This window comes from Cyclopterus lumpus, chromosome 15 (genome assembly GCF_009769545.1).
Source record: "Cyclopterus lumpus isolate fCycLum1 chromosome 15, fCycLum1.pri, whole genome shotgun sequence".
Classification (NCBI taxonomy): Eukaryota; Metazoa; Chordata; class Actinopteri; order Perciformes; family Cyclopteridae; genus Cyclopterus; species Cyclopterus lumpus.
Window position 1 is genome coordinate 13,788,366 of NC_046980.1, and position 15,596 is coordinate 13,803,961.

Sequence of the window (15,596 nt, forward strand, 5' to 3'; positions counted from 1 at the left end):
ACATCAGACAGGACATCAACTCTCTAAGAGGAAATCATTAAAGAGCCCGAGATCAGTCTTTTCATCATTTACCGGCGTTTGTGGTGCTTGATCTTCCGTATGTGCTCCAGTTTACAGTACGGCTCACTTCTCCAAAGGTCAGAGAAGGTCTTGATTGTCTTCAGTTTACAGACTTGCTCCCCTCCTATTTGACACCGTGTGTGTGTGTGTGACACACAGGATTTTATTACATATGAGAGTGTGCTCCGGCTCAAACTGCCCACAGAGTGATCCACTTTTGTTTGTTTGAGATATTAAAATTCAGTCGCATGCAGCCTCTTCTCGGTTGTATTAAACTACAACTGCTCTGATAAGACACTGTGACCCTTTCTATCACCACATGTCTTTAAGTGCACTGTGTAGTGCTCCATGCCATGCCAGTGAGTCACTCATTAGTGACACAGAGCTTTTTGTTCTCTGTATGAAGTCTGCAGCTGGTAAAACACTCAGGGACTGTGGAAAGACTTGACATCACGACTGACGTTTGCTGATTGCTCTCTGAGCGAAGAACACTGCGTTCAGATTTTCCTCAGGTTGGACAGATTGGACTCTAGATGAATTAAATGAGACATGACTGACGTAAAAGCTGCAGCTCAGACTTGTTTGAGTCCAAACCTGGAGGTGAGAGACTCTCATCCCGAGTCCTTGAACATTACAAAATACTGTTACTTGTGCTGAACTGAACAAAGGAATTGACATCAAAAACTTGTATTTATTCATGAGACATGCATATTGTTTTTCATCATGACCAGATGTTGATGCCATGTTGGCCCTCCTACCTACCACACCTCGTCGACTCCAACTTCCCTTTACATCCTGTATATCCAGATCTCCTCCCATGCTGAAATAAATACTTGGATCGAGGTAAATGGTTTAAACACTGGACAACTTTATCAGTAATATACATCATGTGAGCACAATATTAACAAAAAAGCCTCATGCATATTATGTGGGCTACTCAAGGGCTGATGAACTGCGTTTACCTTTTTGGCTTTGCGGAAATGAAACCCATGATTCCACCTGTTGTCCCGATCAAGTCAAGTTAATTTTATTCATAGAGCAAAACTAGAAAATGTCCAAACTGGACTTTTTTTATGCAACTCGTGATTAAGCCATGTAGCTTTGTAACTTAATCCTGCTTTGTAACTTAAACATACAAATGAGTGCCTGAAGTTCTTTCTGGACTTCAAATGTCGTTGTTGTTGTGGTCAAATCGGTAATCAATAATAATTCATCTCTGAGTTGTGCGTTGTATTAGCAGCTTCCTACTACTGCTTCATTTTGTTGAATGAATCATCTATTTTAAATGTTTTCAGTGTTGTAAGGATTCCCTTCTACATCTTTGTTATTGTTTGCCACCAGCATGAATGTCTGAATTGTGTCTGTTAAACAAAGTGATCGGATTCATAGTTCTCCATAGTACTGCTCCATAGCTCCATACTTCTGTCGCCTACCCAGCCAGAAATAGCCTGAGAAAGTGTGGCTCCCAGAAAGAGGTCACTTCATAGTTCATCACCCCCACCTGACCGCCTCGCTGATGGTCACTTTTGCTCGAACCCCCTTTCCACAAATCTCCATCGGCTTTCACAGGTCAAGATAGATTTGCTCTATTGGGTGTCAACATTGAGAGATGTGAGATATTCGGGCAAGAGGCCAGTGTGTTGTGAGGAAAGCCACAAATCAATAACGCTGCTACAGTCGGCCACTTGTTGTTTTGTGCGGGTGAATTGGCGGCATTGTGTCGTTGTCGTGTTGCCGTAATGATGGCCCACTTAATGTTTGTGTTTGCGTATTCTGGTCTGAAGATTCTGTACCATGAATACACGCGGCTCAAAAACCATCCTCCGCTGCATTACAAAGATATGTAAATGAAAAGCAAAGCTCCAGATCAAAGCGCTGCATTCGGTTACAGCAGTTGAGCAGCAAAGGATCCCTGTGTAGTTATTCAACGTTTTACAGAATATTAAACATGGCAAAAAAACATATTAGAGTTTGTCTTTGATTTTTCTCACGGACCATCTCTCACCTTCTTCATTTCTGTGGGTTAGATGTGATTGAAACGTGCAGAAGGTCGACAAGCTTTAGTGTTGTAATCATCAGTATGCATGACTTTATTTGAATATGAACTGAAAAGGCTATTGCGGTGCAATTTCACGCCCAGTGGGATATCTGACAAGTTTCTCACTCAGTTTTCTCTTTTTTTTTTTTTTCTTTCTCTCCCTTCACACTTTGCCTTTTTAATTTCTATCTTTACGGCTCCATCCAACTCTCCGATATATCACCTCCTCTCGTGTCTCTGACTTTGTATGGCCCCTCTTTCCTGCTTTATACTCTATCAGGCTTTTATACATCGGCTGTGATTGATATTTTCTGACGGGTCCAATAATCAGTCCAACCACTGTTTTCCATAACCCAACTTTTCGCTTCGCTTTACATTAGAAATCCCCACAGTGTTGCTGTCATCCTGTGCTGGAAGATCAGCAGCTCATTATGTGTCGTTAACGTGACGGGGCTCTCAGCTGGCTGAGCGACCAGAAAGACCTGAACAGCATTTCAATAATATCAGTTGAACTATTACACTGTTGGTACGTTTAAAGTTAATCAATCTTCTAATGAAATGTGCCGTCTTTAATACACTTTTTATATAGTGAGCTTGATTCATATGTAAAATTGTTATCTGCAAATTGCTGTAAGAGCTGTAAAATAGTTTTAAAAAAATACAATATTTTCATCTGAGATTTTGCGGAGTAGAAGTATGAAGTAAAGCATAACAGTCTCAAATCTCTTTGTTGTGTTAACTGTCCAAAGTCCACGGGCCAAGGCCAGTGGACTTGCTGTAAGACTGTATTTAGAGGCTAAAGCCATTTAAGCAGTGTTGCTCAATGAAGGTAAAGTGCTGCTCAGCTCATCGGCCAATGGACAGGACCTGATCTGTCCTTAGTGTGTAGAGCTCTGCCTTGCAGCCCTCTGTGCCTGCTGGCGATTGGTGTTACCAGCAGCAACGGCCTCTCTGATTGGTGGACAATGATAGTGGTTTTGTGTGTGTGTGTGTGTGTGTGTATATAGAGTTAGAGGAAGGTACTTTAAGGTTAAGCTCAGTTTGCAGAGCAGAGGGAGTCTATTTAAAGGACACCACCTCCTTCTCATGAATGATTCAACAGCAGTTTGCCCCTCCCCCACATTTCACCAAGATCAGCTGGAGGAACTGGATGCTCGGCCAATGGGATTACAGTACAGGATTGACTCTGCATGTGTGTGTGCAGCTGAGAGGGAGAACAAGCCTGGACAAGTAGCAGCAGCAGCAGCTATGCCACTGTGTTGTGTGACTGTGAAGAAAATGTAGGGCAGCCGCTTGTTCTCCCTCCCTCTGCCATCTCTCTCCTATCTCTTCCTCTGTCTGTCTTTGTTTCCGCACTGTGCCGCCGTAGCTGCAGTCGCCACGGCGACGGCTGACATTGTTGCCGCTGCTCCACTTCTGTATTTGCAGAGGATTCTCTCTCTAGCTTTCTTTCTCTGTCTCTGCTCACCTCGAGGATTTACAGAGGGGGCATGCAACCTCCCTGAGGAACCATTGTCTGAGTGAGGGTGGGTGTTTGATTGTGTGTGTGTGTGTGTGTGTGTGTGTGTGTGTGTGAGTGTGTGTGTGTGTGTGTGAAAGAGGTGACTTCGAGATCCAGACATGAATTCCTGTTGGAAAATGAAGATTCAGGTACAGATATCCTGTTCTTGATGGTCTTGTTTTGTGCGTGTTTGTCTCTGTTGATGGTGCTGATGCTGCAGATGTTGGCATTGTTGTGATTATTTTCAATGCAGCAGGGTGTACACTCTACATCATTACATTAAATACAACACTCAGCTTTATATAATATCTATAGCCATTGTCAGTCATATACGAGGCATGTATGCATCATTTTATTTATAGGAAAGGGGATCATTGCAATTTCCATTGAGTGGTTGTTATGGTGAGGCCTTCTGTCTCCGTGGTGATGGCTGAGCTCTTCTACTGCAGTAAAAGAGAGATGAAAGAGTTGCCAGGAATGTGTGGTTCTGTCCATTTGGTTTGTCGGTGTCTGTGTGATGAGTGGATCAATAGAGAGCAAAATGAGCATGGTCCATCTCTCCATCCACTCGAGCAGAAGTGGCGATATCACTAACGCCTGGGGGGCTTGTTTTATTCTTCTTTCTCATCTGCATGGATGTTGTTCTATTCAGCGCTATCTATCGGGGGCTCTGAACCCTGTAAGTAGTGTTTACAGTCAGTACATGTTCCTGGGTGTACATGCACAATGATACTATACATGTTTGTTTGTGCGGGTCAGAGGAGCATCTGCCATCTCTTCAGTGTGAAAGGTTGACCCACTTTCTCTGCTGCCTCTGCCCTTTGTTCACGATGAGTGGGGATGCACATAAATACTGTATATGACTTGAATGGCCCATGAGCATTATTATAATGACTTTACTGCAAACATAGTTGCATGTTTCCTTTTTCTCATTGTTTTTTGCAATAATCTGTGATGGCTCTCTGTGTGCTGTCACACAAGTACTGAACTCGGTAACCCCTCTGCTCTGTCATCCTTAGTTCTTTTTCTATTTTCTCTTTGCTCACCCAACTTTACTTATGGTGTGAAAGGCTAAAGAGAGCGGTCTTCTCTGTGGAGTGTGATTGCTGCTGATGGGTGCACACAGACTCCACACAAGACCTCAGTGGCAGAGTTACCTGATATAAATATATGTCCCCCTCACGGTCTATCGCTTAGCATATCACATCATCTACTGATGCACCAAATCACAGGGCTTTGTGTCAAATCTGCAACTGGGGGGGGAGGAAGGGGGAGATTAATGCAGTCAGTCACATGTCACGGGAGAGGCTTAAAACCTGTTGAGGAGGAGGAGGAGGAGGGGACAGAGGGAGAAATGAGGAAAAGCAGGGAAGAAAGGAGAGGACTGCATGGCAGAGGTTTTCTTGCACACAGGTGTGTGTGTGTGTGTGTGTGTGTGTGTGTTGTACTGTAGCTTTCCTGCAGCACTATGATAGTTTTCACTCATAAGTTGGTTATTTTGCATCATGCCCACACAGCACCTCTGATAACAGCGTTGTTTTCCTCTTCATTTTCTTGTTTTCCTCAGAAAGAGCTTGCTTTCAAAACCCCCGAGCACATTCAACAGTACGGAGTGAGGAGAACTCATAAAGTTAATATTCAGCAGGCTAGATGCAGAATTTATTTTTTTCATATTTTGTTTCAAATGTTACACTTCAGATTGGGTGTTTATATCCCCAGCGGGTGCTTCTTTAAGCAGCTGCTGCTGGCGATAAAGAAGCTGTTATGGACTGCAAGTCTCTTTTCAAATGAAGTACTGAATTGGTGTTTTATACCAGGCGCTTAATATTAATTTTGGTCAGTAATTCACCCCTTCCTCACTTGTCTTTGCTCTTAGCCCATCTGTATGCATGTCTTTGTTTCCAAGAGCCTATTATTGAAGGATTATATCACCAGGGAACTGATAGTTCACACACTAATAACGGAGCTAATTCAGAGGCACTGCGCTAAACTAATCTAACTAACTTATCTGTAGCTTAACTATTTCACACAAGTCATAAATAACGACTTATGTCATGGGGGAGGGCCTAACTCCAAGTGGAGGGAGTAAGGAAATGTGAGTCACAAAAACACTCTCCCATATATTTGGATCTCTTTATAAAGCAATACCCTATTGTTACTGTCATATTTGACTTTTCCTTCATGTTCCTCTGGTACTTTCTTTCTGTCGCTCTCATTATTGTTGGATGAGACTCTGGTATTCCAGCTATAAAGCTGCCGTATAGCCTCACTAGATGCACAGCCAGGATAAGTCACCATGCACATGGTCCTGCTCAGAATTTGATGGTCACTGTCTCTTTTCTTTCATTTCCTGTTTGGACACACTGATGTAATTATGACTGAGATGAAGAAAGATGAGGGGCGGATAGAGCAGGAGGAGGAGGAGGAAGAGGAGAAACCACAAGCTCACATCCTGCCCATAAGAGAATGGACAGACATGCTCATTCACACACACAAATGCACACAAGTGCTGTAGATTTGTGTGCAAACACAGTCTCAGTATTACTTTACATCATATCTCAGTTTGATGTGGTTTTATAATACACACAGAAACACACACACACACACACACACAGAAATTCTGGAGGCTGACACTGTGAGGCTGTAATTTCTGTTGAGCTAATTAATGCCTCTCATATAAAAAGTTCAAGACACAGTTCTTCTAGGTCTGGTTAGATGTATGTGTTTAGCAAAGCTCTCCACTTGTTGTTGCTTTGCATAGTTGAGATTTCTTATCTGCTGACAATCTCTCACCCAGCTGCACACTCTTGCATTTCCTCCCGCTGGACATTTACAGAGGTAGGGAAACCACATGAAGGCCAACTTCCTTTCCAGAAGGGATCATTTTTGTCGGGGATGTTTGATATTACTTTTGCTTCAATGATGTGTGTCTGCGACCTCTAACGGGGGAGGAGCTAGGCAATGCAACGTTTCCTCAAATATCTCTCTCTGTGCATGACGGCTGTATATTCCATGTGTGTTTTATAATGGCCTACTTGACATCGCTGGCATCAGATTCATGTGATTTGAGAGAGATTTATCTGAGGAGCTGAGACCATGCGGAGGAATCTGTTATCTCTCTCTGTGAAGGAAATGTTGTGTCTGCTTGTCTGCAGCAACTTGTGCATCGGAAAAAAAGAAAGAAAATAGGATGGCCTCATTTTTAGATCTGCATTTGGCAGAATGATCAGCCCTAAGCAGATCATGGTATGCTGATGCCATTTATCTCAGGGAAAGCTATTCAGACACAGCCTTGTGCAGTCTGCCACTGGCTTTCTGTCGTACCTGCAGATCCACAAGCTTTACTCCCTCACCTGTCAGTCTAATGTCTGTTTATCTTAAGCTTCATGGTCTAACTGAAAACAAGATGGTTATGGTTGTCTGCTTTAGCTTGCTGTTCCGCTTAAATCATTTTCATAGCCATTTTTATCACGGTGCTCTTAAGAATGACATTGACGACTAAGATGCACGAGTGCATCCGTGCATACGGTTGTGTTCAACAAAGTGAAAAGACGTTTAGTGAAAGCTGACATGAAGTTGTCCCATCCTTCATCTACTTTATAATTTCAGAAAGCATAGATCCCTCAAAACGTGTTCCTGAAAAGTTAGCTTTATTAATTTCCAGTAATTGTTCATAGAAATACAACCAAACAAATTATATTCTTATGTAACCTATACATATACAATCCAGTTCTCTCAATTATTTAAAGGAGTTTACATGTCTGTCAAATTATTCTTGCTCCTTTTGAATAAAGACTTGAGGTTTATCTATTAATGAATGTTTTTTTTATTCATTTTAAGATATCAGCAGTGTTTCCTTTAAACCTGATGCACCCATCCCTCCTTTTGAGGATGGTCCATCTAATTAAAAATATATAATTTAGTTATTTTACACCCATGTGATTGATTTGGACATTACATTTTCAAAGCTTTATTGAAATAAATGCTTTCACACACCACTGTTGTACCAAAGGCAGGAAGTAACCTCATTTATAAGGTTTCAGTTGTGTAATGTCCATTTTACCTTTTTTTTAAATACTACCACAACACATTACAAGTTTACTTATTTTTCATAGAAATAGAGTGAGCACAAATGTTTAATGTACAATAGTATTGAAAAGGAATGCTGTGTAGTTTAAGCTGTCAAAGACGGAGGTGTAAACTGCTGGACATTGAACTGTGATAACTAAGAAACTGCACCGCTTTTGTTGAATGAGGAATTAAGCAGCTTGCAGAGGTCATTTGGAATTGTAATGAATTTACAAAGAAAGAACAAAGAAGGAAAAAAGAGACGCACACGCACAAACTTCCGTCCATTAATTTCACTGATGAAATTCCTTCGACAGTCACCTCATTACCACTGTCTGAAAGTCATCATTCATTTGGCTCCTCTGTCTCGTACTTGACAGTATGTGTCTTGCTCTCTCCATTTTCCTACAATCTCTCAGTCGGACTCTTAGTCTTGTTACGATGTCAGCTATTTATGGAAGGAGATTATGAAGTGATTTCCTTGTCTATTTTTCAACAGGGCAACTGCCAAATTCAACAACTGTCAGTGGGATGCACATAAAGGAGCTATTGTTTTTAAAACTAACCCCTTATAACAAATAAACCTACCAGGTGAAGCGATGTGAGACTGACTGACTGACTAGTAGCTCTCATGTGTCACCCTGATGGTGGGAAATCCCTTTTCATGTCTGTGTTGGGACAGAAACGGATGTAGACGATCTCAGATAGTGCTGTAAGAACTGCAGCCTCGGGTTTGAATTCTGGGTAGCTTTTAACCTCAAACACAAACTTATCTTCATGTCCCGCCTCTGGCATGACGCTGCTGTGTAATGGTGCAGAAACCAGATTTAGTGTTTTTCATCAAGAGAAAGAGACTTTTACCTTTTTGTAATGTAATTGTCTTACTTTTATGGCTCTTTTTTAGTGTTTTTCACAATCAGTCCTACATCTAATATTGATGTAGAGCTGCAACAATTAGTCAATAGACAGACAATGTATTAATCAATTGCCAAACATTCTTAAATGTAAGGATTTGATGCTGTCTTTATCATATATGATAGTAAGTTGAACATCTTTGGCATTAAGGCCGTTGGTCGGCGAAAACAAACTATGACAATATATCAAATTGGGCTTTGGGAACTTTTAATTTTTTTCTCCTATTTTCCGACATTTTCTAAACTAAAGGAAGAATTGAGTAATCAACAGTCGGATCAATCTGTAATGAAAGTAATTGTTAGTTACAACTGTAGTTATAGATATATGTCTAAGCTGTCCAAAGACGCATGCGTTTTAAGAAAACATTCACAACCAAAAGATATTCAATTTACAGTGTTACTCAAAAGAGAATGGCAACAAATCTTTACATTTAAGAAGCTGGTATTTTTGCTTGATTAAACAACTGAGCTTGAGCCCATATAGTCTACCTAATCTTCATCTACTGCTCAGATGTGGAATTCAACTCTATTTAAAAAGTTGTCTTGAGGATGGAAACTTTGGGAATTTAACCCTGCCTCTTTGAAATGTGTCTTTATCCAAAGGTTTTATCTTTGGAGATTTTTGCATGAAGGCAAGCTGAGCCCTTGTGGCCCCTGTAGGTCGAGAGAGACGCAGCCATCTGAATATGACCTCTCCTCTATTGTCGTACTCTCCTGAGCTTCATTTTCTTACAAGCCTTGAGTCCAGTATGAAAGTTGTGTTTAAAGGCGGGGGCTGCACACAGACCCACAAAGGAGGTGGAGAAAGACTGACACAGTGGTGTGTGAAACCTGAACCCTTCTTTTATCAGAATTATGCATGAGCCCAGAGAATGAGGCCCTTTATAGTCTCCAGCCATGCCAGTAGTGGTGGTGACACCCAGAGTTTGTACAAGTAACACAGTTTGGGAGCATTTTTTTACAAGAAATGGTGTTAAAAAGGACACTCAGAAATGGTGTTGATCTCTTTTCTTTCTCATCGTTTGTCATTTATCTGCAGCCTCCCTCCCTTAGATCACTGCTGTTTATGAAAGTCATCGGTCCATTTGTGGCCTTGCTATTTCCCAGAAACCTCTGTCTGTGAATAACTGTGTTACTCCATTTTTGGCCAAGATGGAAGGATTAAGGGCAAGGAGCCGTTATCCCCGTCTGTCATCTCCTGAACAAAACCAACAACAAAAACATTTAAATTTGTATCCTCTTTGAAAATCTGACAATTGATATACGCTGCACAAATTGAACCCATTGAAACCTGTATTAATCATTTGATGACATTGTTGAAGACATTAAATAAATGATGACATTGAATAAATAATGACATGGAGAAGAACTTCACTTTAATCCACTACAGTAGGAGAGTTCTATCTGAAGAACCTGTAAAAGGCTTTTATTTTGTCCTCGGTGCTGTACGGTGCATGCTACTGTGAGCCTTCAGTGTGGGTCATTGCATCAGCCAGGAAGTGCGTGAGCAGAATAAAACAGAAGATGAATACAGTTTGAGATTAAAGATAATGGCCACACACTTGAAGATGGCATTTTAGTTTATCAAAGCGACAGGAAATTGCATATGGATGTTTATTCAGAATGTTGCTTTTCCTCTGATAAAATGTCATCTCTTTGCCTCATCAGATAATGGAAACCTTTGCTATTGCTCTGTGACTAGCTGGCTGTCAGAGTTTTGGAAGTGAGGCGCAAGAGATGTCTGTGTTCACTAACACTTTGCTGCAAATTCATAGTTGTGTAAAATAAATTGTATGTTTTGATTTAAAGACGATACAGATCTCAGAAACCATATTCAAACTGTTGTTTTATCAACGTGGCTGGATGTTTAAATGTCCTCAAGACTTAAGTGAGATGGAAGTAAGCATGGAAAAGCAGAGTGTGATGGAGAGGCACACGCAGTGGTCCTCTATCACCATGGCAACTAGTCACCGTGTGTGTGTGTGTGTGTGTGTGTGTGTTTACTCCGTGACTTTCTGGTGTCAAGGTTAATGTACTTCCTGTTTGGTCAAAGATGGCAGAGGTAACACTTAAGCTGCTCTTCTTCTTGACATCATGAGGAAGGTTTTCAGGGTCGAGATTTCCACACAAACAAATTATGTGTGTGTAAGTGAATCTTCACGTGTCTGGTGTCCTCCTCTGCCGGGCTGGATTATCAACTGGCCCCAGACTACCAGGGTCCCCAAAAGTTCCACTTTACCTACAATATGTCCTTCTCATTTATTTAGTCCCCAAAACCGTATTACCTTATAGAAAAGAAATCTGCTAGTGCAGAAGAATATCAAAATGTGTTTCCAACAGAATTCTACTAAATATTTTTTTCTGAGCTGTTTCTCGCTTTGATGACATAGCATGTGCGTGATTTCAATGCATGTTGGTGCACGCTGGCACTTTTGTCATTGTTTGCGCTGTTAGCGCTGTTAGCACCGTAAACTGGCAAGCCTTCTCTATGTTGAGACCCGGTGGAAAGTCCCAATCTCGTATCTTGCACCATTGAACCAATCAACACACTGGACATATTGACAGTTTGTATCATTCCTTAATAGGAATACTGGTTGATTTCTGTGACTCCTGTTGTATAATAATGCCGCCATGTGTGGTCTACTGTGTGCGCTGATGGAAGCTTGGAGGAAATCTTTGTTCCAAACTGTGTAATCTGGGCATGCGTCTACAATATGTGTACACTGTATAGAGCGGATTTGCATTTACAAAGACGTGTTCATGTCCAAAGCACCACAACCCTGTCGGAGCCGGTGTGAACTCAGCATTATGTAACCATGATTGATTAATCATCATTAAGGAAGGCTTTAATACCAACACTGAATGCAGTACAAAACCCCAGTGGCTGTTTATCTGTGTGTTAGATGCAAGCAGAGAACACAGAGTGGACATTGAGGATCATTTCCAGCCTCAGAACAGAGCTTGACTGTTCATTGTGAGTTGGCCTGTTTGGTTCCCTAGGTAATGATACAAATATTGTGACACCATTTGATTTGCGGTTTGGACAGATGCGTTATGTAATCGGCTTGTCCTCCTTTAGTCTTGGGCCAGAAAAACTTGATTACCTTAAGATGGCAAACAGCTCAGGCTCAGCTGCAGAGACATGCAACTTTGGTGTTTGTTAATGCACAAACATGAATCAGTCCTTCTTATTACTGCTATAGCGTGTAACAGGATTTCCTCATTCATATTACCATATTTGCAACATTAAATACCTTTTGCATTATTACTTAAATCTGCTTGTTATTGTGTCTATGCTAGCAGCATGGCTCTAGTTGGTGTGTTAGTGAAAAGAAACATTTGCAAACATTTCCTGTGAGTGTCCATTCTGTTTCAAATGGTCAAATACAGCAAACACTCGACACACAAATTTAAGTGTAATGCCGATAGAAAATATGCGGCTGATGTCAGTTCTGACGATGCAGGATGCGTGTGCAGGTTTGTTATCCGTGTTTGAATTTTGTTGTTGCACCCACTTGAATTGCCTCTCTTCTCCTCTTTTACAGAATGAAAAGCCTCTGGGTCATTCTGCAAGCAGGTCCAGCAATATATCAAAGGTGAGCAAAGCACACATAAATGGGGGGAAAAAAAACAAATGTATGATGTATCGCCTTCCTCCGCCACAGAGAGCGAGAAAACAGGAGGGCGGCCGTGAGGTGAAGCCGTGATGGAAGGCAGAGATTGACAGGAAAGACAGACAGACATGCATGGGAGTGAGAGTAGCTGGTAGATAACCTGAATACCTAGATAACCTTGAATTGCATCACCTCAATCAGAGCTGCCCCTCTGATCAGCCTCCAGAGAGCAGACGTTACACCTCGGCTCCTCAGCTCACTTTGGCTGTCAGACGGGATGTTTCTTTGTGACTCTTGTCTTTCTCTATTTCTTCCCTTACGTCCTCCGTACTCGTCTTCGCTCTCTCAGGCAAACCTACACCTAGCATTGAATCTGACTCCAGGGTTTCAATCGTCCTTCACCAGAGCTTCTTATAGGATAAACCCTTTACTTGTACTAACAGATGTCAAGGTCACGTCATCACCAGGGGACCGCTCCTGCAATAATGTATAATCTACCAGCCAGTTTATACATGAGGGAGAAGTTATTACACATCAGGGACGAATATACCAGCAATAAATTCCATGGTCACAGCTGTGGTGAAATGTAAATATAGTGTTTCTTAATAAGACAATGTGCCACTCTCAGACTAGAGAGGTGGTATGGCTTCATAAAATGAAGAATGACCACTTTACATAAACTGTTGATTTATTGAATTTAACTCATAATTCACTTCCATTTCCATGTGATGGTAAATAAAAGATCTGGTATACCTGTGACGATGAAAATACTAAGACTTTCATATGTAGGAAAATTCAGTATTTTTACATCTGTAGTCTGTAGTTGCATCTGTCATTCTTGGATATGATACATTTTCTACATTTATCTACCTCTGAGTTTAATTGCTATTACATAGTTTCTATGTTTTATTTCTATTCTTTTTTATGTTATAAACTTATAATTATTATTTTCCACTCTTCTCTATTTAGCTATAGTTATTTTAGTCCCTGTGCTGTTGCAACACCTGAATGTCCCCTCTGGGAATCAATTAAAGCTCATCTTATCTCATTCTCTTACTAATTTGATAGGAAAACCAAAAAGGAACAGACCCAAAATCAGTAAGAAATGTTCCCAAAATGTCTAGCTTTTTGTTTAATGGTTTCCAACATAGTTTGGTGTCTACAGAGACAGAAGTGTCAGTCTGGAGCTGCTGTGGCAGAATAGTTTGATGAGGCTTAAAATAGCTGAAACTGATCAATTTCAACATGCCTTGTTCGGCTGAAATATGGATCTTGCAGAGTGGCTTAGGACAACCTGGTTATTTCAAACTTATTTCAAATGTATATATATAAGTGAGGTTTAGTCACATCTGGAAAGTCTGGATGATAAAGTTTCTCTTGGTGCCCTTGCTTTCTACACACACACGCACACAAACACACACACACACACACACAAGATGGCCGAGAGATTAAAATGCCAGATATTGTATGCGTAAATGGAAGGGTGAATTTAGTCCGTTAGCTATTTCTGGATACCTTGCATTGTCATTAAATGTCAAACCTAGACCGCCATTACTTTAACAAATGTGTGTAATGGATAAACATAAAGTATGAACAAGGCTGTTAAGTTTGACAGCTCTAATTAATAACCAGCAATCTGCCTGCCAGCTGCTGTTTCCTGCTCTTTCCTAAAGGGAAATACCACTGACTGGCAGGTTTCAAATCTGTTTTAATTGTTCTCTGGAAAGATAAGTCTACCGGAAACCTCAACGGTTAAAGATACTGAGTCAGCTTGTGACTGGAAAGACTTGCTGGTTTGGATTGCTAGACCAGTTTGGATCACTGATCAAGGAAATATAAGAAGTCCTCTCCAAGTTCTTGACATGTATTGTTCACAAGTTAAACTGGCTGTTATAGATGCGTTATATATTTTATCCCTCCTGAAGCTGCTTTAATAGGAATATGATCAGAGAGAATATGTTACGTATGTATGTGTAATGGTGTTACAAACTGGAACCCAAAAGCACGACTCTGAGACAGGGGGAACAAAGATGATCGTCTTTACTTCGTACAGGCAGGGTCAAAACCGGGAGATCAGTCCGTTAGGCAAACAAGTCCAAAAAGGGTCAGGCAGAGAATCGAAGGGCAGGCAGGAAGTCGAAGGTCGGGGCAGGCAGGCAGGGTCAGAACAGGCTGGGTCAAAACAGGCAGATCAGGAATAGCGACTAACGTAATGCTGGAGCGCTTGGCACGAAAACACAAGACAATCTGGCAGAGGACAAGTGCAAGTGAGGGGACCTAAATACTGACAGACTAATGATGGGATGGGCTGCAGGTGAGATGGGCGTGAGAACCAGTGAAGGGAAGAAAGGACGATCAGGTGTGAATGACCGAGTCTGAAATGACAAGAGAGTTAATTAAACCAGAAAACAGAACGAAAACAACTAATAAGACGGGGAATTCATGACAGTATGCAGTTTTCCCACTGTCTTCATTATTGGCAGGATGAGATGGGAGATTTTCATATTTCAGTGACTCGAACGTTCTTTTTTTTGCTGAAACAATATTTGAAATGTTGGTCAAGTTAATTTATCTTACAAAGCTTCAAAAAATGAAAGATAAAGGCACTTCAAATACAGTCAAATGTACAGCTAAAAAGACCACGAGTTACTTTACTCATGTGACACTGCTGATGACCGTTTAATGGATGATATTGATTGACACATGTTTGCTTTCATTCATTTTCACATGAGCTGCAGCCAGACTCGAAATAAAGACACCAAAACAAACTCTGCGTTGCTTCACACGGCACAGATTCAACTGAATCACTAGCTCATGTCAGATCAAATCAAAAATGAATGTGCTTGTATCCAATCGTTGACCTACTTAAAAAGATATCTCTCTACATAAATAACCACAGCATTAGCCTGAGAGGAATATTTCATAACATCTCCGGCTTGGCACGACAATACAGTCTGGATGAGTTGTATGCGAGAGCTCATACAGCCGAAAAAAATCTGTTCATTCTGTCAAAGCACCTGCTCTAGTTTTATACTAATAACCTGGCAGGATACTTCTGGTCTCTTTTTTGTGTAAAAAGTCACTGAACTGTTGGTGTTTTCTTTAATCAACACTCGCTGGAATACTTGCAATGACACGCACCAGAACAGAGAGAAAATAACAAGGAAACACGCTGCAGCATTTAGCCGGAGGGTAAATTATTTCATAAAGATGATATTGCCTTTATCAGTGAGCTTATCACTGTGGGGGAATTGAGGTATATAGTCTGAGCTATGAATGTATATGCGTATACAAAGCCAAAATCTCTCACCCGCTGTGTATTTGTTTCTTCATTGATTCATGTATCCGGACGGTTTCATGATCAAGCTACTCCTGTCTGGAGTTTGGTGGAAGAAATGTGT

General features: G+C 41.1%; 1 protein-coding gene across 3 annotated transcripts in view; it reads left to right on the forward strand.

Moving 5' to 3' along the window:
• march8 (membrane-associated ring finger (C3HC4) 8) overlaps positions 1-15,596 on the forward strand; it is a 61,920-nt gene that overhangs the window by 30,663 nt on the left and 15,661 nt on the right. For 2 of the 3 annotated variants that reach the window (XM_034551520.1, XM_034551521.1), the window contains one exon: positions 12,127-12,177. In XM_034551520.1, the coding sequence (XP_034407411.1) occupies positions 12,127-12,177 (51 nt within the window). Of the gene's footprint in view, positions 1-3,138; positions 3,749-12,126; positions 12,178-15,596 lie in introns of those variants that run through there. The other variant, XM_034551522.1, reaches the window with a different exon arrangement.